The sequence below is a fragment of the Mytilus galloprovincialis genome, chromosome 6 (assembly GCF_965363235.1).
Source record: "Mytilus galloprovincialis chromosome 6, xbMytGall1.hap1.1, whole genome shotgun sequence".
Taxonomy (NCBI): Eukaryota; Metazoa; Mollusca; class Bivalvia; order Mytilida; family Mytilidae; genus Mytilus; species Mytilus galloprovincialis.
Window position 1 is genome coordinate 3016881 of NC_134843.1, and position 26532 is coordinate 3043412.

The following is a 26532-nucleotide window of genomic DNA, read 5'->3' on the forward strand; positions in this document are numbered from 1 at the left end:
AGTGAATAGAAATCTATGAAATTTTAACACAAGGTTTATGACCACAAAAGGAAGGTTGGGATTGATTTTGGGAGTTTTGGTCCCAACATTTTAGGAATTAGGGGCCAAAAAGGGCCCAAATAAGCATTTTCTTGGTTTTCGCACTATAACTTTAGTTTAAGTAAATAGAAATCTATGAAATTTTGACACAAGGTTTATGACCACAAAAGAAAGGTTGGGATTGATTTTGGGAGTTTTAGTTTCAACAGTTTAGGAATTAGGGGCCAAAAAAGGGCCCAAATAAGCATTATTCTTGGTTTTCGCACAATAACTTTAGTATAAGTAAATAGAAATCAATGAAATTTAAACACAAGGTTTATGACCACAAAAGGAAGGTTGGGATTGATTTTGGGAGTTGAGGTCTGAACAGTTTAGGAATTAGGGGCCAAAAAGGGGCCCAAATAAGCATTTTTCTTGGTTTTCGCACCATAACTTTAGTATAAGTAAATAGAAATTTTTGAAATTTAAACACAAGGTTTATGACCATAAAAGGAAGGTTGGGATTGATTTTGGGAGTTTTGGTCCCAACAGTTTAGGAATAAGGGGCCCAAAGGGTCCAAAATTAAACTTTGTTTGATTTCATCAAAAATTGAATAATTGGGGTTCTTTGATATGCCAAATCTAACTGTGTATGTAGATTCTTAATTTTTGGTCCCGTTTTCAAATTGGTCTACATTAAGGTCCAAAGGGTCCAAAATTAAACTTAGTTTGATTTTAACAAAAATTGAATCCTTGGGGTTCTTTGATATGCTGAATCTAAAAATGTACTTAGATTTTTGATTATTGGCCCAGTTTTCAAGTTGGTCCAAATTTGGGTCCAAAATTAAACTTTGTTTGATTTTATCAAAAATTGTATAATTGGGGTTCTTTAATATGCCAAATCTAACTGTGTATGTAGATTCTTAATTTTTTGATCCCGTTTTCAAATTGGTCTACATTAAAGTCCAAAGGGTCCAAAATTAAACTAAGTTTGATTTTAACAAAAATTGAATTCTTGGGCTTCTTTGATATGCTGAATCTAAACATGTACTTAGATTTTTGATTATGGGCCTAGTTTTCAAGTTGGTCCAAATCAGGATCCAAAATTATTATATTAATTAAGTATTGTGCATTAGCAAGAAATTTTCAATTGCACAGTATTCAGCAATAGCAAGAAATCTTCAATTTGCACAGTATTGTGCAATAGCAAGAAATTTTCAATTGCACAGTATTGCTCAATAGTAAGAAATCTTCAATTGCACAGTATTGTGCAATAGCAAATATTTTCAATTGCACAGTATTGCGCAATAGCAAGAAATATCTAATTGCACAATATTGTGCAATAGCAAGAAATTTTCAATTGGAGTTATCTTTCTTTGTCCAGAATAGTAGTTGAATCAACTTAAATCATTGTTTTATACAATATACAAGGCTTAAATTAAAATATTGTTTGTTTGCAGTTTACCGACCGACCCTTGAAAATCCTCCCGACTGTGAAAATTTTATTGCTTTAAATTTGAAGAAATTTTTTTTAATACTTCTATTGACGCGATCCGGAACTTTGTGTCCTTTCCAGAAATGATTTAAAGTCTGGGTCAATTACGCATTTCAAGTTCGGTTTTTCTTAGCTTCCCGTCAAGCGTTCATGTGACCATTTAATGATAAAGCACATGGAAATTGTTTACAGGTATCCATGAAGTCACGGAGGAGTACTTTAGGCTGTCGTCTCGTGTCAATTTTAAGACAAATAACAAACAAAAAAGTTTATAATAGTAAACTGTTTATACAGATTCAGGCACATGTAATGATGTGTGATGATATCATTGACGATGATGCAGCGGATATTCATAACTGACACGATAACCATTCTGTCTCAAACAAATCGGGTACAGAATCTGTGGAGCCTGACTTTATGGAACCAATTTCAGTGGTTTAATAAATGAATCAACAGCAGCTTGAAGTATGGCATATTTTCTACAAATCGTTGTGAAGACGACAAAGATGAAACCACTCCTCCGTGACTTAAATCTTCATGGATATCTGTAAACACGCCTGTACGGAGGAAGGGCTCATTTGAAATGTTAATGGATATAGATCATGCCAAATCAATAAGAAGCAACCCTAACTACACAAAGATGTAGAGAAAATGAATGGTTAGCTTGAAAAATAAATATACTCTCTCTATATTAAATCTATCTTCGATTGCAATGAGTATGCTCCTTTAGGATAAAGGGGGCTGTCCCACTCATTGCAATTATTCTCTTTCTTGAAATATTAAATATACCCAAACTGTGTGGCCTGTGTGAATTCAATTAAAACATGTCCTTAGGAGATATGCTGCCAATTTTTTTTATGCATTAAAAACATTTCTGTACAGACCATTTACTTTTAATGGGGTGCTATGGATTTCACCCCAAACTTTAGATTTCTTTGGTTTTCATTAAAGCCTGGCAAAAATATAACCTTATCACATATAATTAAATATTGTTAGAAATATGAAAACAGTCGAATGTCTTAATACTTTTTTTTCAAGTTGCCTTTTTTCAATTGAGGAAGATTCAATGGTAATTTTTTTTTATTAAAAATACACTCTTTAATACATTGTCTTATAAATCTTTAATATCTACATTTTTCTGATGAAAATACTCTACTCATGAAAACATTCTAGTGAAGAAGCATACATGTCTAAATATATTTTTTTAAAACAGTTCTAGTCATAATGACATTCTTTGTTTATAAGTGTTCCAGTATTTAATAATTATACCATATTTTATGTCATAAATTGGATAATGACACTATGTTAAAGTTTCAGTTTTGGTTAAAAAGTTTTTTATCTGAAAATGCCTGTTCATTTGATGTTGGTTTTCAGCATGTCCAGTGTTTGTTGTTTTAAAATGTTTTTTTTTCTTCACAAGAAACTTGGTTTAGTGTAACTGCTTGTTTAAACTGTATTTTGGCTGATAAAATAAAATATTTTTCCTACCTACCGACCCTTCAGTCTGAAGGTACAGTCGGAAAACTGCAAACAAACATATTTTTAAGGTTGGCCCAATGTATATTCACTTTTACTACCAACTGATAAATTAAAACAATCTTTACCATTCAGTGATAACAAGCACTTTTTTTACATTTTAATATGTATTTAAATGAGTAGTTATTGTTGCAAACTCCATTAGAAATTTGAATTGAGATCAGTTTTGGAATAAGGGAAAGGGGGATGTGAAAAAAAAAATTGGGGGGGGGGGGGGGGGGGGGAGGGGTTCAATTTTTTTTCATTTCAGATTTCATAAATAAAAAGAAAATTTCTTCAAACATTTTTTTGAGAGGATTAATATTCAACAGCATAGTGAATTGCTCAAAGGCAAAAAAAAAATTTTAAGTTCATTAGACCACATTCGTTCTGTGTCAGAAACCTATGCTGTGTCAACTATATATTTTCAAATATATACATGAAAGAGCAATTATGTTAAAGTTTTAGTTAACTAGTTTGGCTGAATAAGGCACTTATCACCCTGGACTTCGGCATATAGTCTGCTATTTTCTATACTCACTATTGTTTTATATCAAACATCAGATTTTATGATGAAGTATTCAAGTGCAATTTTCTGCACAATAAAGTAGTCTTATTGAAATAATCATATTTTTTGTAGGATTGGCAAGTTTAGTGAAATGTATTTTAGCAGCTCGACATGGTATCATACCTCCACAGATCAACTTTAAAATACCAAATCCTAATATTGAGGCCATTAAGGAGGGGAAAATAGTAGTTGTTAAAGAGCCTACAGAGCTGAAAGGTTTGTAAAGTCATTTTAAAAAAAAAGTAACAGAATAGGGTTTTCAGTTCTCCCTTACACAATTTGAATGAATATATAAAAAAGAAGATGTGGTATGATTGTCAATGAGACAACTATCCACAAAAGACCAAAATGACACAGACATTAACAACTATAGGTCACCGTACGGCCTTCAACAATGAGCAAAGCCCATACCGCATAGTCAGTTATAATAGGCCCTGATAAGACAATGTAAAACAATTCAAACGAGAAAACTAACAGCCTTATTTATGTAAAAAAATGAACGAAAAACAAATATGTAACACATAAACAAACAACAACCACTGAATTACAGGCTCCTGACTTGGGACAGGCACATACATAAATAATGTGGCGGGGTTAAACATGTTAGCGGGATCCCAACCCTCCCCTAACCTGGGACAGTGGTATAACAGTACAACATAAGAACGAACTATAAAAATCAGTTGAAAAAGGCTTAACTCATCAGATGGACAAAAATACAAGTAGACGTGGCCGGTACTTATACATCCCGACACAAAAAGAAGCAATTAACAGATCTGAGAGTACTCCCAGTTATCTGACAGCTAGTTCAAAGCCACTAACAACTAATAAAAAATCATGCATCTAAGACTAAGTTCACATGTTCATTTTAAAGTAAATTATAATATTAAAATATGCCAAAATTACTGTTTTCACCAAAATTTAAGTGAACATGGACATACACTAGTTAGTCTTGGTGTCCTATATTACTGTGTATTTTGACACATATTTTCCAGTTTATTACAAATTTTGTCAGCTTTATTGTTATTTTGCATACTTTGGATTCATTTTTTTTTTTGTTGGATACCAATTTTCGTGGTAACCATCAAACTGTGAATTCCAGTGTACCACTAATTACAAATTTTTGTGGATTGAAGATATGTTACTTTATTTGTAAAACATTTTTGCTTACAGATGGCTATATTGGATTAAACTCCTTTGGATTTGGTGGTGCCAATGGACATGTTGTTTTAAAACCATTCAAAAGGAAAAGAAAGGCTATGGGTTAGTTGTAGTTATTTGTTGTTATCATCATAAATAATTATGATATTGAAATTTGTTTAAAAAGAAACCATTAAATAAAAATGGCTAATTAAATAATTTTTAATTGCATATTCAGCTTAGCACACTAACTTACAAAATATCTAGAGCACTTCGAAAAAGTAGAATAAAAGTCTAAATTAAAAATATTATAATTTCAGGAAAAACGTTTTGTCTGATACCTGTTACTGCTCGTACTGTACAAGAACAAGAAGCAATTAAAAATTTTGTGTCTAAAAATAAAGATGATGTAACACTAATGGCTCACCTCAGTTTATCATTACTGAGTTATGATGTCAGAAGACAGATTCGAGGATATTTTATATCAGATCCAAATAGTCCAGGTGAGTTTGTCATTTGGATCATGAAGGTCTGTTCCATACATCAAGACTTCATTTTTTGAGTAGATTGAATAGTGAATTAGCTACTTGTTCAGATCGATTTCAATAGAGATTTGAAAGTTGATTGTTGTAGGTAAAAGAATAAAAAGGTATACCTGACCTACCACTTTTTTTTTTTTTAGCCACTTGCAAAAGGTCAGTTGTTCTCCCTTTTTATGCCCTACCTACGATAGTAGAGAGGCATTATGTTTTCTGGTCTGTGCCTCTGTTGTTCCACCTACGATAGTAGAGGGGCAATATTTTTTCTGGTCTGTGCCTCTGTTCGTCCGTGCATCCGTTTGCTTCAGGTTAAAGTTTTTGGTCAAGGTAGTTTTTGATGAAGTTGAAGTCCAATCAACTTGAAACTCAGTACAAATGTTCCCCATGATATAATCTTTCTAATTTTAATGCCAAATTATAGTTTTGAGCCAATTTCATGGTCCACTGAACATAGAAAATGATAGTGCGAGTGGGGCATCCATGTACTATGGACACATTCTTGTTTCTTCCTGCAACAATAAAACTGACCTATGTTGTTACTGTAGATATAGTATTATTCCTAAAGGTTAATAATTTTCGTGGACTTTGTTTTTAAGGTGAAAAACAAATTTAAATGTTTTAATTGCCTGCAGGGACTGAATTGTAATTCAGGAAGAGCATGTTGTACTTTGGACAAAAATTCTTGTTTTAAAAAAATTATTTATTTTAAGATATAAAAAAGAAGATGTGGTATGATTGCCAATGAGACAACTATCCACAAAAGACCAAAATGACACAAACATTAACAATTATAGGTCACCGTACGGTCTTCAACAATGAGCAAAGCCCATACCGCATAGTCAGCTATAAAAGGCCCTGATAAGACAATGTAAAACAATTCAAACGAGAAAACTAACCGCCTTATTTATGTAAAAAAATGAACGAAAAACAAATATGTAACACATAAACAAACGACAACCACTGAATTACAGGCTCCTGATTTTATTGGAAGTAATCATGTCTTTTCATTATTTGATTTTGCAGAGCTGACACAAAGATTTTCCAATGAAGCACCAAACTGTTCAGAACTTTGGCTTTGTCTACAAGATTTTATATGGGATATGCTAGACTTTAATCCACAATTACTGAATAATGGCTGTTTTATGAAGTCTATTGTCCAGTCACAATTGGTAAGTTTGTCATTGTTTACTGTCGATTCATTAATGTTCATTGGATATAAATTTTCATGGCTTTCATGGTTACAATGCAGAGTTCACAAAATCTTTTTTTCCCTGGAAGAAAATCTACTGGTCCTCACTATTAAAGGGAAACTTCGCAAAAAAATCAAAAATTGATATTATGTTCATTCTGTATAAAAATGCTCAAATTCATAGATATTAAAGTTTTATTCCGCTAGATAAGCGATCACCATCGATTTTAAATTTAGAGTATCAATTATCTGCATTGCCGCCATTTTGTGTTCTTTCCCGATTAATGAAACGATATGTCTATAAACCACAAAGAAACAAAACTACAGTAACCGATGTAGTCGTAATTGCGTGTCGATATCTTGTCAATCGTACGGTTGTTTTATCCGACTAACTAACTTGATACGGACAATATTCTTTAAATTACCATGGTTTGTTGTTTCTAAACTTGATATTGGAATTAGGTGAAAAGTCAAAGTTGAAATCATAAATAAGTGTTCCGTGATAATTGTTTTCGAAAATCTAATTTGTTCATAATTCTTTAAAGTAATAAACTGTTTTCAAATAAATTTTGATCTTCCCTCTTCTGATCACCAGCATGGCTAAAGGTATTACTTCCAAAGGTATTGTGAGGGGTGTGAGGTGACACGTCCAGGTATTCAAGCGATTTCCTGTCGGGCTTGCAAGTTCACGCATCGTTTCACTTCTGCAGGTATTGATCAGTGTACACAGCTGATAACATTTAACTTTCCATTTTGAACTATCAGATGTATAATATACAACTCTGTCTTACTTGTCATTACCAAACTGATACGCCTGTTTATAAATAACATTTCTGGTGTAAAGAATATTATTCATAAAAATATAAATAATGCCCAAAAAATAAGATTTGATGAAATTAAAATCTATTTAAATATTTTTTCCAAGGGTGAATTTGGGAAAATATAATATATACTCATTGTCAAAAGTGAAGGACAGATTGGAACATACCAGAAATATTGATTTAAAAAAAATGTACGTACTTGCCGACGATTCGTTTATACGACTGGATAGAAAGGTACGGTACTATAGCGCAATTTAAAATATATACATGTACCTGATATTCATATGATGAAGACATAATCTTTTAATCAGTTTAATTTAGGTCTGGAGCTTGCATGTCAGTTAACTGCTAGTAGTCTGTTGTTATTTATGTATTATTGTCATTTTATTTATTTTCTTTTGTTACATCTTTTGACATCGGTCTCGGACTTCTCTTGAACTGAATTTAGATGTGCGTATTGTTATTCTTTTACGTTTCTACATTGGCTAGAGGTATAGGGGGAGGGTTGAGATCTCATAAACATGTTTAACCCCGCCGCAATTTTGCGCCTGTCCCAAGTCAGGAGCCTCTGGCCTTTGTTAGTCTTGTATGCTTTTAAATTTTAGTTTCTTGTGTATAATTCGGAGTTTAGTATGACGTCCATTATCACTGTACTATTATGCATATTTTTAGGGGCCATCACAATTGTTATATATGCCACTGGACAAAGACTAGTTATCCCGAAGGGATGTGAATATATTGCTGGGAAAGTTTTGAGTATCAAAGTTTCAAATTAATTTCGGGATTTTTTTCTTTCTTGGTATTCAATAACAGAAAAAAGAATAAATTACTTGTCCGCTAAATAGGGGTATTCTTGTCAGATGAAAGACTTTTAGTTATATTTAAAAAATAGGGAAATATGACATTAAATTGGTTCGGTCTTTTTTTTAAACATCGTTAAAAAGATGTGTGTCTAAGGTGAACGCCACAAGAACCCTGTAATACTAACTGTGTACGAGAGTATAACATGTAAACATTCCTTCTCAATAATATGGTTGTATTGGAAATCTTTTCATACAGATTGACAACTCATTGTCCGATATGCATGTAATATTTACCACATGACGCCCATAGTTCTTTCTACCATCATCATCTTATTCTTTGATATTGCTGTCAACATCGATGGTTCACACCCAAACAAAATGGGAGTAATGGACCTTCAGAGCTTCTCCGTGTTATACACTTGTGAAATATATAGACGAAATTTCTGTATTGAAATGAATATACATCTCACAAACAGGATTTTCAAATAACGATTTTGAGTAATCACCTTACAAACCAATATAAACGTATGGCAAGATATAACCATGAAGGAATTTAGTTTTTGTCAGACACAAGAACTCATCACTATCATAAACGTATACGTATATATGCATACAATTTCAAATATCAAAAACAAGCGGTCGATGTCGATAGTCCGTTTTCTAACTGTTCAAGTTAGACATGTCACTTGTTCATTCTTGAAAGCCTTCATATTCCCCGTCTAACGATGGGAACTGTTTCTGATTGTGTTGACTATAAATGCTTGTATGGTAATTCTGTCGTTTATCTGTACAAGCGGTTGCATTTCCTCTCCTTTCCCAACAAACAAATGAACGAAACGCTACTAGTCTGCTTACTCTGGAGCTCATCCTCAATGGCTATATACGTCAGGAAACTTACATGTATACTAATAATGATTGTTTCAAGAACAACGATGTATGGACGAACTATTCTAAATTCGTCAATATCAGTTATGCATGACTAAAATATAACTTTTATTACAACTACTGTATTACTTATTTGGATTCATGACGGCTATCATGTTCAACATTGCACAAATATTATCATAGAATTAAAAAAAATAATCTTCAAAAATCCTTAAAAAAAAGATAATGCCTTAGCTTTAGATAATTGTTGTTTTTTCACAAAAAGTTCGTGTAAATGATTGTCAAATGAATTTAATTATGTAAGAATAAAATGTTAAAAAGAAACTAAAAAAAAATCATGTATGTGGTATTCTTTTGTCAATTAAAAACTTTAAAATTGCAATAGTTTTATTAGCATTTAAACACAGCCAGATTTGAATACAAGATAAGAAATTCCGGTAAAGTCAATGATATCAAACAGATGTACAAATCAATGGTATATCAAATTGGGTAATATTGCATTTAATTTTTATTAAAGATTAAAACTACTATTTGTTACTTCATATTTGAATCTTTACGCCAATTGCCGCTAAGAAAGTAATCAGAAATTGTTTCCTTTTATTTTTATACATTTTCGGATTTACGAATCTGAATTTTATTTTCAATTAATTTACACAATTTAATTATTGAAACTTTATTCTCATCGTGTATTAAATCTTAGTGTATTAACATCGTGACATCAAACTCTTTCTAATCCTTTCTGTTTATCCTTTCCAAATAACAACAATTATACCTGTGTACGCTAGAACTCACACCTGCGGCTAAATAGCTACAAGGTAAACGAATTGACCTCAAGCCGAGAAATATACAGTGACCTTTACAAAATAATAGACACACTCTGCTCACACATTAGTTGCATTGAAATGATTATCAAAACAATAAGGGTAAATAGAACTGAAATATTTTCACTTCAATATCAGTAAAAATGTTCAATAAATATTTTATGAATAAAATCTCAACAATAATTTAATTTTATTCAAAAACATTTACTAGAGATAATTTTATAGGAGTTTAATTCAACCAATACAAAACGGTATATGCATATTCATTTTCGTTCATTATTATATTGTGGTTAATAACTACGACCATTCGTCAGCTGTGCGCTTTTAATTACGTATATTGTCGATAAGCTATAAGAGTTAAACAGATTTTATTTTTTCCCAGAATTCAATAAATCGGGCTAATACGTCACGACCCACTCGAGAATTCAACAAAAAAAGTTACAAATACTTGATTTTCTCCGTTATTAGATGGAATATAAATTTAAAACTTTGCAAATGTGTTTTTTATGTTAAGATGAACATAATTAGATGATAAGTAAAAAATCGCGGAATTTCCCTTTAATTCTATTGAAAAATACTAAAATTGTGTCAGTCCTATGCAAAATTTTGGTGGTAAAATGCTAAGGACCGCCACTTATCGTGAACTCTGACAATGGAACCACAAATTTAATATTCAACGACTTACACACTTTCTATAGAAATGTATGTAGACTTTTCCAGAACCACAAATATACAAGTTTTCCTCAAACCATGAAAATTAGTACCCATGAAAATAACTGAATCCACATTATCTGGAATAAACATCACACACCTGAATTTGAGGGTGTCATGAGGAAATTACTTCAGTCTTTCCAAAATGATTGAATATGATGGTTTTAGGCTCTCTGTTCCCTTGAATATGATGGTTTTAGGCTCTCTGTACCCTTGAATATGATTGTTTTAGGCTCTCTGTACCCTTGAATATGATGGTTTTAGGCTCTCTGTACCCTTGAATATGATGGTTTTAGGCTCTCTGTACCCTTTAAGGATTATTTTTTTTGTAGTTCCAATTATGGGTATTTTAAATCGTAGCTAGATAAATCAGCAACAATATGTAGTAACTTGAGTATGCCTTCATTGATTTGTAATATTATTTTACGATTATTATGAATGTTTAAGATGTTTACTTTTCACTTTTGGTGATGCTAAGTTATAAAAATACTTCACAGTATTTTTTTTATAGCAATGACTAGGGACAGTTGTATCACAAGCTCACACCCAAAGTTTATTACTTTCATCATGTGTAGATGCCATAAAAGTTCTGTCATTTGGAAAAAATGTCTTTCTCTGCTGCTTCTCTGATTTTTAACATTACAGACTTGCATGAAAAAACTATTTTTTTAAAGTTGCAGTTGGTTCTTTTGAAAACAGTAAAGCAATACACTGCCACACGATCAAAATTCCTGAGCTGTTCTGTTGCTCTAAACTTGTATTGGAAGTATTTCTAAAGGTAGATGTTTTAAGAATACATTTAATATTGTACTCTTCAGATTGTAAAGGACAAGATTGGATTAAAGATGATCATGACAGAGGCTTTAAAACTTCCTGTGAAACCCACTACAGCAAATGGATTTGTCAAAGCTATAGCAGTAATGATAGGTATCTATATAATATTTTGAACAAAAATTTCAAATTAAAAATTGCAAAAAGTTTTCAAAAAAAAAATTTAACTTGCTTTATCTGGAAAACAATGAAATTTATGGATAGATTTACTTGAAACAATAAACATTAATTATTGATCAGTCAAATGTAACAAGTATTAGAGACTTCTCCTTATCTTAATAAAAAAATCTTTATTTTGAGTTATTATTGATATGTTGACATCCTGATATGCATGTATTATTAGTCATTGGACATCTAAAACCCATCCAGTCATCTATGCAATCATTAAAACTTGATGTAAAATCTATTAAATAATAAAAAAAAAAGAATGTAATTACACAGGTATCTCATGATTTACAATAAATAAAGAACATATTTATTCATTTTTTACTGCTTCATTGCATCAACTGAACTCAAATATGAAATCAAAAACCTTATATTGTTGTAACAGACTTTGGGAATAGCTCTGGTAGCAAGGATGGAGGCAATTAAATGCTGACAGATAAAAAAAAACCACATATACTTCAGTTTTCTATATTTTAATCAGACAAAGATGATGTCACAAACAAAAATACAAAATACTGGTAAAAGGTGAACAACTCTCTCTTACACACAGATACATACTGATATATAACACTGTGATATGTTTTAGGTATTGTTGATTGTCTCCAGGCTGCTAAGGTGAAAATTTCAGGTGTTTATGGTATTGGTTTGTCTGAGATAGTAGCATGCTATGTGGATAACAGCTTGACCAGAGAACAGTGCTTGAGAGTGGCATATATTATAGGACAAACTATAGAAGAGCATTCCAGACACAGTGGTATTAGTTTTATGATCATAGATGAAGGAGTAAATGGGGCATTTGAACTTATTGACTTACTACTTAATTGAATAATCACTCAATAAGAAAGACTAGCATTTGATTTTTTTTTTTCTAAAAGAAGCTAAGCCATGAAACGTCTTGTTATTATTAGGAAGATACCCACAATAAAGAGTTAAAAAATTATCCATTTCAATAATTAATGCTGACTGCATATTTGTTTGAAAAACTTGTTCAACTTGAAAAAAAAAAAATAATATTCAGTATCATCTTAAGTTGATTTCTAAATGGAAATTTGTATTCATTTGTATATGTTGAATACATCTTCTGCAACTGTGAAATGAGAGTTGCAATGTTTGTTTAGAATTGTTCTGATATGAAGCTTGAGTTGATGTTGTTATTTATTAAATTCAAATTTCAGCAAAAGATTACAAGATCTACAAAGCAAAGCTGAGCCTGCAGGAGATGTATTGTTTAGGGCCAAAGGTCAAGGTATTGACAACTTTATCTGATGACTCAGCAATTATAGGGATAACTAATGGATATGCAGACAAGACTCTAGAACTGATCCATGATAAAGGTAAAACTATGGTCTTTGAATTTTTTTGTTTGGGGTTTTATTTTGATTTAAGTTTGGTTTTTAGTTGGAAACCACAAAAGTTATAGCTCATCCAATTAATTTAAGAGACCATATCATGAGATTCAGTATTTCAATAGTGTATCCTTCAAAAGCAAGTTTGCTCAGCATTGACTGTAATGACATACTTTACCAACCAACATACCAAAAAATATGTGTTTCACTAAGATTTATTACTGGTCTTCAAAAAAAATAAAAAAAATAATTGAACTTTTAACCAACCTAATTTGATATATTCTTTCATTAGCTCACCTGGCCCGAAGGGCCAAGTGAGCTTTTCCCATCACTTTGCGTCCGGCGTCGTTGTTAACTTTTACAAAAATCTTCTCCTCTAAAACTGCTGGGCCAAATTAAACCAAACTTGTCCACAATCATCATTGGGGTATCTAGTTTAAAAAATGTGTCCGGTGACCCGGCCAACCAACCAAGATGGCCGCCATGGCTAAAAATAGAACATAGGGGTAAAATGCAGTTTTTGGCTTATAACTCAAAAACCAAAGCATTTAGAGCAAATCTGACACGGGGGTAAAATTGTTTATCAGGTCAAGATCTATCTGCCCTGAAATTTTCAGATGAATCCGACAACCCGTTGTTGGGTTGCTGCCCCTGAATTGGTAATTTTAGGGAATTTTTGCTGTTTTTGGTTATTATCTTGAATATTATTATAGATAGAGATAAACTGTAAACAGCAATAATGTTCAGCAAAGTAAGATTTACAAATAAGTCAACATGACCGAAATGGTCAGTTGACCCCTTTAGAAGTTATTGCCCTTTATAGTCAATTTTTAACCATTTTTCGTAAATCTTAGTAATCTTTTACAAAAATCTTCTCCTCTGAAACTACTGGGCCAAATTAAACCAAACTTGGCCACAATCATCATTGGGGTATCTAGTTTAAAAAATGTATGGCGCGACCCCGCCAACCAACCAAGATGGCCGCCACAGCTAAAAATAGAACATAGGGGTAAAATGCAGTTTTTGGCTTATAACTCAAAAACCAAAGCATTTAGAGCAAATCTGACACGAGTAAACTTGCTTATCAGGTCAAGATCTATCTGCCCTGAAATTTTCAGATGAATCGGACAACCCGTTGTTGGGTTGCTGCCCCTAAATTGGTAATTTTAAGGAAATTTTGCTGTTTTTGGTTATTATCTTGAATATTATTATAGAGAGATAAACTGTAAACAGCAATAATGTTCAGCAAAGTAAGATTTACAAATAAGTCATAAATGACCGAAATGGTCAATTGACCCCGTAAGGAGTTATTGTCCTTTATAGTCAATTTTTAACAATTTTCATAAAATTTGTAAATTTTTATTAACATTTTCCACTGAAACTACTGGGCCAAGTTCATTATAGATGGAGATAATTGTAAGCAGCAAGACTGTTTTGTAAAGTAAGATGTACAAACACATCACCATCACCAAAACACAATTTTGTCATGAATCCATCTGCTTCCTTTGTTTAATATTCACATAGACCAAGGTGAGCGACACAGGCTCTTTAGAGCCTCTAGTTTTTAGCTCACCTGGCCTAAAAGGCCATGTGAGCTTTTCTCATCACTTGGCGTCCGTCGTCGTCGTCGTCGTCGTTAACAATTTTTCAAACATCTTCTCCTCTGAAACTACTGAATGGATTTGAATGAAACTTAGCATGATTGTTCCTTAGAGTATCCTGCACAAAGTGTGTGCTTCGATTTTTGATCCGTCAAAAAACATGGCCGTCCTTACTTAAAATAGAACATAGGGGTCAAATGCAGTTTTTGGCTTATATCTCAAAAACGAAAGCATTTAGAGCAAATCTGACATGGGGTAAAAATGTTCATTAGGTCAAGATCTATCAGCCCTGAAATTTTCAGACGAATCAAACAAACCATTGTTGGGTTGCTGCCACTTAATTGGTAATTTTAAGGAAATTTTGCAGTTTTTGGTCATTATCTTGAATATTATTATAGATAAAGATAAACTGTAAACAGCAAAAATGATCAGCAAAGTAAGATTTACAAATAAGTTAATGTGACCAAAATTGTCAATTGACCCCTTAAGGGGTTATTGTCCTTTAATGACAATTTTTCACAATTTGTTCATCATATTTGCTAACTTTAAAAAATCTTCTCCTCTGAAACTGTTGAATGGATTTGGATGAAACTTAGCATGATTGTTCCTTAGATTATCCCGCACGAAGTGTGTGCTTCGATTTTTGATCCGTCAAAAAACATGGCCGCCGTTACTTAAAATAGAACATAGGGGTCAAATGCAGTTTTTGGCTTATATCTCAAAAACGAAAGCATTTAGAGCAAATCTGACATGAGATAAAAATGTTCATTAGGTCAAGATCTATCAGCCCTGAAATTTTCAGATGAATCAAACAAACCATTGTTGGGTTGCTGCCACTTAATTGGTAATTTTAAGGAAATTTTGCAGTTTTTGGTCATTATCTTGAATATTATTATAGATACAGATAAACTGTTAAAAGCAAAAATGTTAAGCAAAGTAAGATCTACAAATAAGTCAATTTGACCAAAATTGTCAATTGACCTCTTAAGGAGTTATTGACCTTTAAAGACTTTTTTCACAATTTGTTCATCATGTTGACTTACTTTAAAAAATCTTCTCCTTTGAAACTGCTGTATCAATTTCAGCCAAACTTAGGCTAAATGAGTTTTAGAGTTTCAGAGTATCTAGTATAAATTTTATATTTCATTTCCTTGTATGTCAAGAAACATAGCTCCTATGGCTAAAATAGAACATAGGAGAAAATGATTTTTTTTTTGCTTTTGAAGAAAATAGGACGATTCAAAGAACATTTAAATAAATTGAAAAGCCAAAATAATCATTGATATGAGATTAAACCAAAAAAATTCAGGTGAGCGATTCAGGCTCTTGAGAGCCTCTTGTTATTCTGTTACTAGTGCCTCCTATGCAACTGACAACTTTGTCTTAGCTTTCAATGATCAAAAACTAATTTTTACTTTTGACTATTTTAGGTGGTTACTACCAACAATTGACAGATGGTATAATACTTTACTGTAGACTGTTAGATAGTCTTACTGAGAAAGTAAAAGATAAACTCAAAGTTGTCATCCAGGAACCAAAAATGAGGTAGGAAATGGTAACATTGGTGCTGTACTGGCTTTAGAATTTATTTTAATTTTTTTTTAAACTGGAGATTTAATGGTTACTGTTTTAATTTTCTCAACAATTCCTCTGCTATTGTTAATGTAGTTTTTCATTGATTGATCAATTCTGGGTTTGATCTACTTTAACAGTTTACTCTAGGGACTCGGGGAAAAGAAGACATAAATATAAGAGCAATAAAAGAGGGACAAAAGATACCAGAGGAACATCAAACTCATAGATTGAAAAATAAACTGATAGCACCATGACTAAAAAATAAAAAGACAAATAGACAAATAATAGTACACAAGGCACAACATTAGAAAACTAAAGACTAAGCGAAACGAATCCCACTAAAAACTGGGGGTGATCTCAGGTGCTCCAGAGGGTTAATCAGATCCTGCTCCACATGTAGCACCTGTTGTCTTGCTCATGTTATTACAAACCCAGAATATAGTCTAATTCCATAGGTCACATTCCTGAAAAAGGAAAGGGATTGTAGTTGCAACATAATAAACATATCCGATATTATCTGTGAAATGGATATTCCGTAACAGTCAACCAACTCATGATTGCGTCCATAAAATTTCCAGAATGACCTCACCTTCACCTTTTGGAATTCTTCGTTTAATAGCTCCCTTGTGAGCAGCAACCCTTTATCAAGGAAATCATAATAGGAAATACAAGCCCGGGAATATTGTATCAATTGGGAGATATATACTCCGTATGCAGGTTCTGTTGGAATGTTGCTACATAGAAATGGAAAGTACACAATTTGGAAGCTGAAATCATCGCTTTTGTCGTAAAGTTTTGTTTTCAACCGACCCTACTTGTCAATTTCTAGATATAAGTCAAGATATAAGGCAGATGTACAGCCGATTTCATTGAGTGTGCAGGGAAAAGTAGAATCTTTTGTTAGCTTGCTTGTTAGCTAAACCGTGAAGTCATTATTAGGTTAGGTGAACTACCCTCCTTTAAGAGTAGACTAGTCCCACAGATAAACAATCTATCTGTCTACAAGACTAGACTACTTCAAAAGGATGGTAGTATACCTTACCTAATAATGACTTCACGGTTCAGCTAACAAGCAAACTAATCAAGGGTTCTACCTTTCCCTACACACTCAATGAAATAGGCTGTAACTGTATCTATTGTATCCTTTTTCTTTAGTTTGATGGGATTGATTTGTTAGACAACAAGCCAACAAAACCATAGAACCAACACTATGTGTTCTTATAATTTCTTTTTTTTTTGTCTTATATAATTATTGTTTATATCCTGACTAAATTCACAATACTGCCCCATATTAGACTGCAGCTGCAAAATATAAATTTCAGATCTGGTTTGACGAAGAACCCTAAACACTTACAACACCCAGATCAGTATGTGGACAGTGGTGCTGTTAGTAGTATCCTGAACAGAGTTGTTAGAGCACATGATATTCTACAGTCCATGCCTTCCAATGTAACACTCATCAATATTAACTTAAATGGTGTACATGCTGTGATTAGTGAAGAATCTAAATCTATTGACTGTAAACCATGTCCTGTGTCCTTCCTCAAGACATTAGGGGAGATTCATATGATTGGTAAGTAGACTTGGGAATACATGTTTTCTTGATTATTTTTAGAATGCTCGAAAGGTGGAATATATTGTCAAAGTGTTTTTTTCACCTTTCTTTTTATAACCACCAGGAAATTTGATATCAACAACAACAATACTTTATTTTAAGAGGGTTACACAGTTAGCTATATAACTAATCTTCCCTGAGGCCCTCGTGAAAATCAAACAAAATGCAAACATATACATTGCATACATCAGTATAGGCCACAGACCACAATTAATTCCTCTATCAGTTCTTTATAACCTTTTGCATCATTAAAAAAATTGCACCATGCACTTTTGTCCAATTTTTTGTGTGTGTAATGTATTGTCCTAGTCCAAATATATATCCAAAATTCAGAAAGATTGAAGCAATCACTTTTACAAATTTAGCCAATACACATCCATACCCCTATTGACAAGTCAAGAGATGTTCCGAAAACTGTAAATATCACCTTTTTGCACTTGACCTAATCACTCATTCCATATCAAAATCAGTTAAAATACAACCTCCAAAAATTTATTTGACCTCTCTTCTTTCATTTCCACCCAAAAAGATTTAAGGAATGAGTGAGGAAAGGAAAGAAAAAAATTAAGGAAAAATACACTCTAATTAAAAGGAACTATATTCGTGGACAACGAAAAGCGGGGTCATTAATTGTGGTCTTGGGCCTATTAGGGGCCTAAAACTTGACCAATTCTAATAAAACTTGGCATGATTCAAGCTTAGTATATTATAAAACAGGTTACAAAGTTTCAAAGCCATATGATACCAAATAAAAAAAATGTGGCATTTTTTATATCTGAATTTTGGGTGCTGAATTGTGGCGTTGAATTAGAACAATTTAAACTATCAAATTTGAGCTTCTAAAAACCAAAAGATACCAAAACTAACACTTTTTAATGTCTCTATGTATAAGTTAACATCTATTTAAAGCAACAGAAAGCATATTTCATGTATCAGACTTATGCAAAATGGCCAGAAGTTAATTTTATATGAGCCTGTGCCAAAAAATAGAGGTTTTCAATTAGGGTGAGGCCTTATATCAAATGTAATATTTTTCACTTACCACAATTTTCTGAAGTTGTTAAGTTATCAAACAAACTTTAACAGGTTATAAATGTACTTTTGATGGAAATATAAGTTTCAAATAGCATAACGCATGTGGATAAAATGGTCTTTAGCAATGTTATGCTTGAAAAACCAGATTGCCAGTTTAGGCCGTTCCCCACATTTGCATATTTAAAAGCATATAAATGATATGGGAGATGGAGATATACTTCTTTTTGCTAAAATCTGTGCTCAGATATGATAAAACATGGAGCCTGGATGTAACAAGACTGTCACTTTCAACTATATATGCAGACAGTATGGTCTGATGCAAAGTTTATTAACTTTACTGTTTAAAAACTGAATGAAATGTCAGCCTCAAAAGGCCAATATTTAAACCACTAGCTATCCAACAGAAGAAAGTAAAGGTAGTCTGTGAAACAGAAATGGTTAAGCAACCAGTAATAAGTGTTTTTGATGTAGGTTCAGTGCAATCTGTTTTGGAATACAACTTTTAAGTGCATAGAACTTCACATTTCACCTGCTGCGTATACTGACCGTTAGACTTAGACTATTAAAACAGCACATTTTGCACTCTTTTTATGTTTTTATCTACTGTTTTTTGTGTTCAGAGTTCACAAATAAGTTAAACAACTGAAATAAATACCACAAACACAAATAGATATCAGAAAAAAACTGTCAGAGAGAAATTAAGCATGCTGTTTTTGAAAAAATAGTGAAAAAAGTGAAAAAGCTACATTTTAGGCATTTAACCTGAAAAGTGACTTTTTCACAAAATTTCTATCAAATGAAAGTGAAAATCATTTCTTCTCATATAGTTTGACAAATCAATACCAATAGATCATTCAGAAAAGATGCCAAAGTAAAAATTCTAAATTTGCTGAAATGCACCTCTTAGGCCACAGACCACAATTAATTCCTCTATCAGTTCTTTATAACCTTTTGCATCATTAAAAAAATTGCACCATGCACTTTTGTCCAATTTTTTGTGTGTGTAATGTATTGTCCTAGTCCAAATATATATCCAAAATTCAGAAAGATTGAAGCAATCACTTTTACAAATTTAGCCAATACACATCCATACCCCTATTGACAAGTCAAGAGATGTTCCGAAAACTGTAAATATCACCTTTTTGCACTTGACCTAATCACTCATTCCATATCAAAATCAGTTAAAATACAACCTCCAAAAATTTATTTGACCTCTCTTCTTTCATTTCCACCCAAAAAGATTTAAGGAATGAGTGAGGAAAGGAAAGAAAAAAAATTAAGGAAAAATACACTCTAATTAAAAGGAACTATATTCGTGGACAACGAAAAGCGGGGTCATTAATTGTGGTCTTGGGCCTATAAGAAGTCATGTATATCTTGTAATATTGATTTGAAAATGATCATGAATGACAGTGGAAAGTAAAATTATTTATCTTAATGACCAATGAAATGATTTTGAAATGTGAAATGATATGATCAACCTCTAGATAGAGCGAAAAATCAATCAATAGAAGAATTTAATTCATGAAATGGGCCTACAAGGAGTATATTAGAACAAAAGACATTATTCTAGACCATAATAAACAACAGTTTTATTATGCCCCAGCCGTAGCGGAGGGGACATAAAGTTTTACCCTTGTCAGTCCAAACGTATGTATGTCCCAAAGTTGGTTTCCATTCTCTAACTTTAGTTTGCCTCAACCAAATGTTATAAAACTTATACCCAATACTTATTACCACAAAATACAAATCAACTTTGAATTTTGCTGGTGTCACTTTAATCGTTCAAACGTTTAAGTTTATGCCACTTTACAAATGGAAAAATTGATGAATTTGTTGTTTCCGTTCTCTAATTAAATTAAGCCTAAATCAAATGTTGTTAAACATATACACAATGCTTATCACAGAATATAGATCAAGTTTGAATTTGGGTGGTGTCACATTTACTGTTTTTGAGTTATGCCCCTTTACAAATGGAAAAATTGCTGAATTTTTCTTTTCTGTTCTCTAACTTAAGTTTGCCTCAACCAAATGCTATAAAACTAATATGAATTACTAATAACCAGAAAACTCAAGATGATGTACAAATATGGGTAGCTTCACTTTTACAGTTTTTCAGTTATGTCCTTTTATAACTTCTTATGATATGGAAGTGGGATCATCATCTGTGTCTATTCCCCATTTATTTATTAGCAGTGTAAAGTACCAATTCTACTTGTTATTTTGCCAGGTCAGCCAATGGACGTCAGTGTTTTTTACCAGTCAGATTTCCCATTGGATGTAAAATCTCCATCAATTAGTTCTCTCATTAGATGGGATCATTCCTACTCATGGTCAATACCAGATTGGCCAGAGTTCTTTTCTAGAGGTTGGTATAATATGACTTTATCAGAATGCTTATAGTTATATATTAAAGGAACAAAGAAACAGTCATATAAACTTTATATAATCACATATCTTTGCTATCCATGAACATTTATAACTCTGATGGTTCAAACTCAAACTTATATGTAATCTTTTATTTCAGTGAAGGATGAAGCAGTAATGCCCTACACTATCGACCTCGGCGACTCAGAGGGTATACATACACCACTGGCTACACTGATTTATCACAGCTGGTTAGCCATATCACAAAAAACTTCAAAAGACAATTCCTTGGTAAGACAAATAGAATTCTATGTTCAAAATTATTGATTTAGAAAAAGTATTTAATTTTAAATATTTTAGTGAGTTGTATGATCAGAGAAATGTTTTTAAACACTTGCATTAAAAAAAGTGGTGGTTATGATACTGTTTTACCTCCATCTCTCCGTCCAACTGTTCCATGGATATTTTCGTCACATCTATCTCAGGAACTACATGACAAGGATTTCTGAAATTTGGTTTCAGGGTTTCTGTAAGTCAGCTATACTGTGTGATGCGTTTTCAGATTCATCCTTCAACAACTTCCTATTTATCGAAATATTCAATTGGGGGCATCTTCAGTGAGCAGTAGCTCACAGTTTTTCTTGTTACTTATGTGGTATGCCTATGGGATTGTATTTTAATACCTCTAATACTTTACCCTTGCAGGAATCAAAAACTGCCTTGGACAGAGGAATAACTTTCTCCAATTTAGACCTCAATCAAAATACAGAAACAGTAAATGAACTTCTACAAGGAGCTGTTGTACAAGTTCTACAGGGAAAACAAAGATTTGCTGTACACAACGATGGTAAAAAAAAATTAAAGTCTGCCTAAGCATACAAAAATATGATAGAAAACACCTATAATGTCCAATACATTGTGAAATGATGTCAAGTTTAATCTATTTTATATTTTGAAAGGAAAGCACTCAGTACCATCTAAACTAAATATTTACTATACTATTACAGCTTTTACATTAATGCTAGCAAGACAAATCTTTGTTTGGCTTGCTTGCTTTGTGTGTATTAATGTTTGCTCAAGCATGGCAATCAAGATAGGCGGGGCTTCAGCTTGTATACATCATACTTAAATTTTATTGGACGTTATGTTTGAGGTTTAGGACACTTAATTTTAAAACATCAAATGACAAATAATCTCACATGTTTCCTCACCTGTAAAAATACAATAATTGGTCAATGAAAGAAAAATATAAACTTAATATTGTTTTTTTATAACATATCAATCTATTAGTTCAGTTGTTTCTGTGTCTGCCCTTTCATTTATGTAACTAAAAAAAATTCCAATAAATGGGTAACAATTGTATCGAAAAGAGAAAATCGAGTGCACCTTTTTTTATGTTAGGGTGTGTTTGAGATGAATATTTTGTCTTGAAAACGTACAAAGGAAGAGTATTTGATACATCATCTCGCTTCAGATTCTATCATTTTTATATAGCAAAGCTACAGGTTGACTTTATAACATAAAAAAAATCACAATACTAAAAGATGAAATGTAGGGGTCAAGTGAAATACCTATCCAATGAATCACAAAATCAGAGTAGGTGTGTTCGAATAGCTATTTTACTAAAAGTATTTGACGACAATCTTTAAGTTGGATGATGAAAATGCATATGTTCGAAAAAAAATTGGTTTCCATTTCTACGATTGTGAAAATGAACTGCCGTAATGGGGAGATAATTTTGACGAAGTAGAATCCTGACTATTGTATATTTACAGGTAAGGAAACATGTGAGAATATTTGTCATGTGATGTTTTAAAATTTAGTGTCCTTAACCTCAAACATAACGTCCAATAAAATTTAAGTATGATGTATACAAGCTGAAACCCCACCTATCTTAATTGCCATGCTTGAGCAAACATTGATACAAACAAAGCAAGCAAGCCAAACAAAGATTTGTCTTGCTAGCATTAATGTAAAAGCTGTAAAACATATGAATGGGGTCAGATAGAAATAGACCTTATGCAAGTGCTTGTATACATATATATCTATTACATGTTTATTGGAACATTCAAATGAGAAATAAAAAGATGTCTGTTTTGTAGAGTTATTATAGAAATTCAATTTTGAAACATTTACAGTTACAGACAGACTGTAGATAGTTTTTTTTAAACCTGAAAGAGATGTATTGATAGACATTTACAGTTAGACAGACTGTAGATAGTTTTTACCTGAAAGAGATGTATTGATAGACATTTGAATAATGTTGATTTTTATCCAACAAAGCTCATAATATGCAACAGTAACAAAAATTTGATATTCCATTTCCCCCCTCCCCTCTCCCCCTCTATCCCATTATATGTGTAAAGTAAACTGAAGCTACAAATACACTATATGGATAAAGTATAGAATGCTGAATTTACAAATACTACCATCCCCATAAACAATAGAATCAAATTAGGTATAATTGCTGAATTAGTCGAATGTATAGTGATCATTACTGAGGTCTACTTGTCTGTCCAAACTTTGTTTCTGCAAATTCTTTTAAACCAGTGACAAGATTAAAAAAAGGTTTTAGTAATTTATAAGTACATACTTGCTTTGCACCTTTCCTATTAAGTTTATTTATTTAAATAGAATCTTCCAAAGCAAACTACCTTTTTAAATGGTAGGACAGCTGTATGAATTTGTGGTGTCTCACAATATTTCTTCTGTAAAAGGGGCTCTAGCTAGATATAAAAAAAAATAGAATATGATTTGTTTGGTTGAATCATTAAAAAAGTGACGTGATGAAATGAAATTTTGTTTTTAGCAAGCACTTAGGTTCAATTTTGTCAAAATAATCAAAGAAACATTGCTGATGAATTAGTCAATTACTATCTTGGTGTTTAAAAGGTACATATAGATAATCTAGAGTGTTTGGTAAACTGTGTAAAAATGTACAAATTTCCCTTGTTAAGCATACTATAATATATGGAAGTAAGGAGACATGGTATGATTACCAATAACACAACTTTCCACCAAAGACCAGAGGACAACCATTTAAACATAAGTTTGAATATTTTAATGTATGTATTGAATAGCAATAGTTGAAGTTTTCTTTTTTATGTTACAGGAATAGTATTGTTCTCTGGAAATTTCATGTTGTCATCGGAAAAGTTAGAACTGCCTAAAATACCAGGATATGATTTAGATGTCAATGAAAATATTGAATATGCTGAAGACGGGTAAGTTATCCACAATTTAAAGCCACAGGGTGGAGGAGGCCAGAGTGCACAGAGAAAACCACTGACCTTCGATTGGAGAACTGACAACCCTAGTCAATTAAGATTGAAGTCGAGTGCATTATTATCAAGAGAATATTTCCTTGCAATTGACAGTTGTAGGAAATTAAGTTTAATTGCACAGGTATATGTTCACACAAAATAAAAATGTAGTTTGTATTTACATGCATATGTGTATTACTGCATGTATTTTAAACTGCAAAATTTTGACTTGTTTGGAAAATCATCCAACTTATTTGTTTCTTTATTTGCAGTGATCTCTTGCAAAAGACAGAGATTTTATGGGAAGATAACTGGCTAGATTTCATCAATACAGTGTTGGAGTTTAACATGGAATATTTGGAAGGTGGATTGATAAAAGTCATGATTGATCCCATTGCTGTGCACGAAGAGGTCAAAGACTGTGCTAACGTACTGGCAGTGGCAGAAAAATACACTGGTATATATATGGTCATTGGATAGATGTCAAATAGTTACTTATGTAGATATAAGAAGATGTGGTATGAGTGCCAATAAAACAACTATCCCTCCAAGTCACAATTTGTAAAAGTAAACCATTAAAAGTCAAAATATGACCTTCAACACAGAGCCTTGGCTCACACCAAACTATAAAGGGCCCCAAAAATGACTAATGTAAAACCACTCAAATTTTGAAAACCAACAGTTTAATCTATATAAAAATGGAGAAACATTTATGAAACACATCAACAAATGATAACCACTGAACATCAGGTTCCTGTTACTGTTTATTATAAAATCATGCTTTAAGCAATGCTTTGTGACCAAATAAAACAGGCTATACTTTGACCTATATCTATATAGAACACACCATCTTCCTGGTTAATCTGCACTAATGTAGGGTTACTGGTCCAATTAAATTTATGATCTATAGGTAAAATTCACTGATATTGGTGTTATTTCTATAATTTTTTTTAAATGATGCAATATTGATCGAACATGGTGATATTATAGGTATTGCTTCAATTCTGTACTGATGAATATTGTACTACAACTTCTTTGTTATTTTCTATTTAATTTTAATTTAATTCTTTATTTATTTAAAGAGGATTGCCAACAGACAGAGGCTACATGTGGGTCTCCTCAACATAGATATATACAGATTCACAATTATCAAAGTTTTGAATACAAACATGTTAAACACAAGACAAGACAATATGTACAGGACAAGACATACAAATATAATTTGACTACACACCCATCCAATCACTTGCTCATTCTTACTTACATGCATACGACTTAACACACATGTATGATTCAATAATATAGAATAGGGATTATGGAAAGACAATTTTAAGCACAATCAGTTATTTTCTACAGAAGTATAACATGATTTCACAATAAATAATATTATTTTCAGGATTATGCAAAGCTGGTTCTCTTCTTGTACAGAATAGTGTCACCTTTGATAAGCCTGCAGTCACCAGAAAAAGTAATATTAGTGATTACAACATGACAGCTGTAAACATTGTGTTGGCTTACAGCATCCAAAGTCAGAAATCAGACAAAATAATGGTCTATCAGGGCATTAATAACAAAACTAAAACAGATGTTCTTGGACTGGTCCTAATGACAGGTATAAACATAATAGTAATTTTATTTTTAGGTACTTATTACATGGTTTGTGGAAAAGTTATGAATTATTTTTATTACAAGAAATGAAATAGATTAGAATGATGACATCTATATGAAACACAGCATAAACCAATATTTTAGGCCAATTCAAACATAAGATTATTGTAAAGGACTTGTGTGTATTTACAAGAAAAATGGATTAATTGATTTATCCAGATACTTGATATTAAGCATGCTCTAGTTGATCAACTTTTAATTGGTTGAAAATTTAACATATTGTTCGGTATTTATATCTGTTGGGATATAACATTTAGGAATGTATTTGTTCACGTCATATTGCATTTGACACTAGAGACATTCACATCATATGTAAACATTTAGTTTTTGGACAGTCTTTCAATATTGACTTTTATTTTAACAGAAGAGGATGTTATCTGCAAAGAAATTCCTTTAGCAGCTGATGATAAGTGGAAGATTGAGGACATTGAGCAAATCATTCCCTACCTGATATCTTTGTTTCTACTATCTGAATCTACAGAATTTGTAGAGAAACCAAGGTTATTGATCTGTCCACCTATTGGTAAGTACTTTATAATTTCTAAGTCTTACATTTTAATAGAA

The 26532-nt window shown here is 32.1% G+C and overlaps 1 protein-coding gene across 1 annotated transcript in view; it reads left to right on the forward strand.

The window, feature by feature from the left end:
- The window catches only part of LOC143078499 (fatty acid synthase-like), a 48040-nt gene that overhangs the window by 7746 nt on the left and 13762 nt on the right, over positions 1–26532 (forward strand). The window contains exons 10-25 of the mRNA XM_076253362.1: positions 3669–3812; positions 4767–4856; positions 5054–5236; positions 6296–6441; positions 11321–11429; positions 12085–12252; positions 12674–12832; positions 15876–15990; positions 17343–17593; positions 20901–21038; positions 21198–21328; positions 21743–21884; positions 24150–24261; positions 24573–24757; positions 25697–25912; positions 26333–26491. Coding sequence (XP_076109477.1) covers positions 3669–3812; positions 4767–4856; positions 5054–5236; positions 6296–6441; positions 11321–11429; positions 12085–12252; positions 12674–12832; positions 15876–15990; positions 17343–17593; positions 20901–21038; positions 21198–21328; positions 21743–21884; positions 24150–24261; positions 24573–24757; positions 25697–25912; positions 26333–26491 — 2448 coding nt within the window. The remainder of the gene's footprint in view (positions 1–3668; positions 3813–4766; positions 4857–5053; positions 5237–6295; positions 6442–11320; positions 11430–12084; positions 12253–12673; positions 12833–15875; positions 15991–17342; positions 17594–20900; positions 21039–21197; positions 21329–21742; positions 21885–24149; positions 24262–24572; positions 24758–25696; positions 25913–26332; positions 26492–26532) is intronic.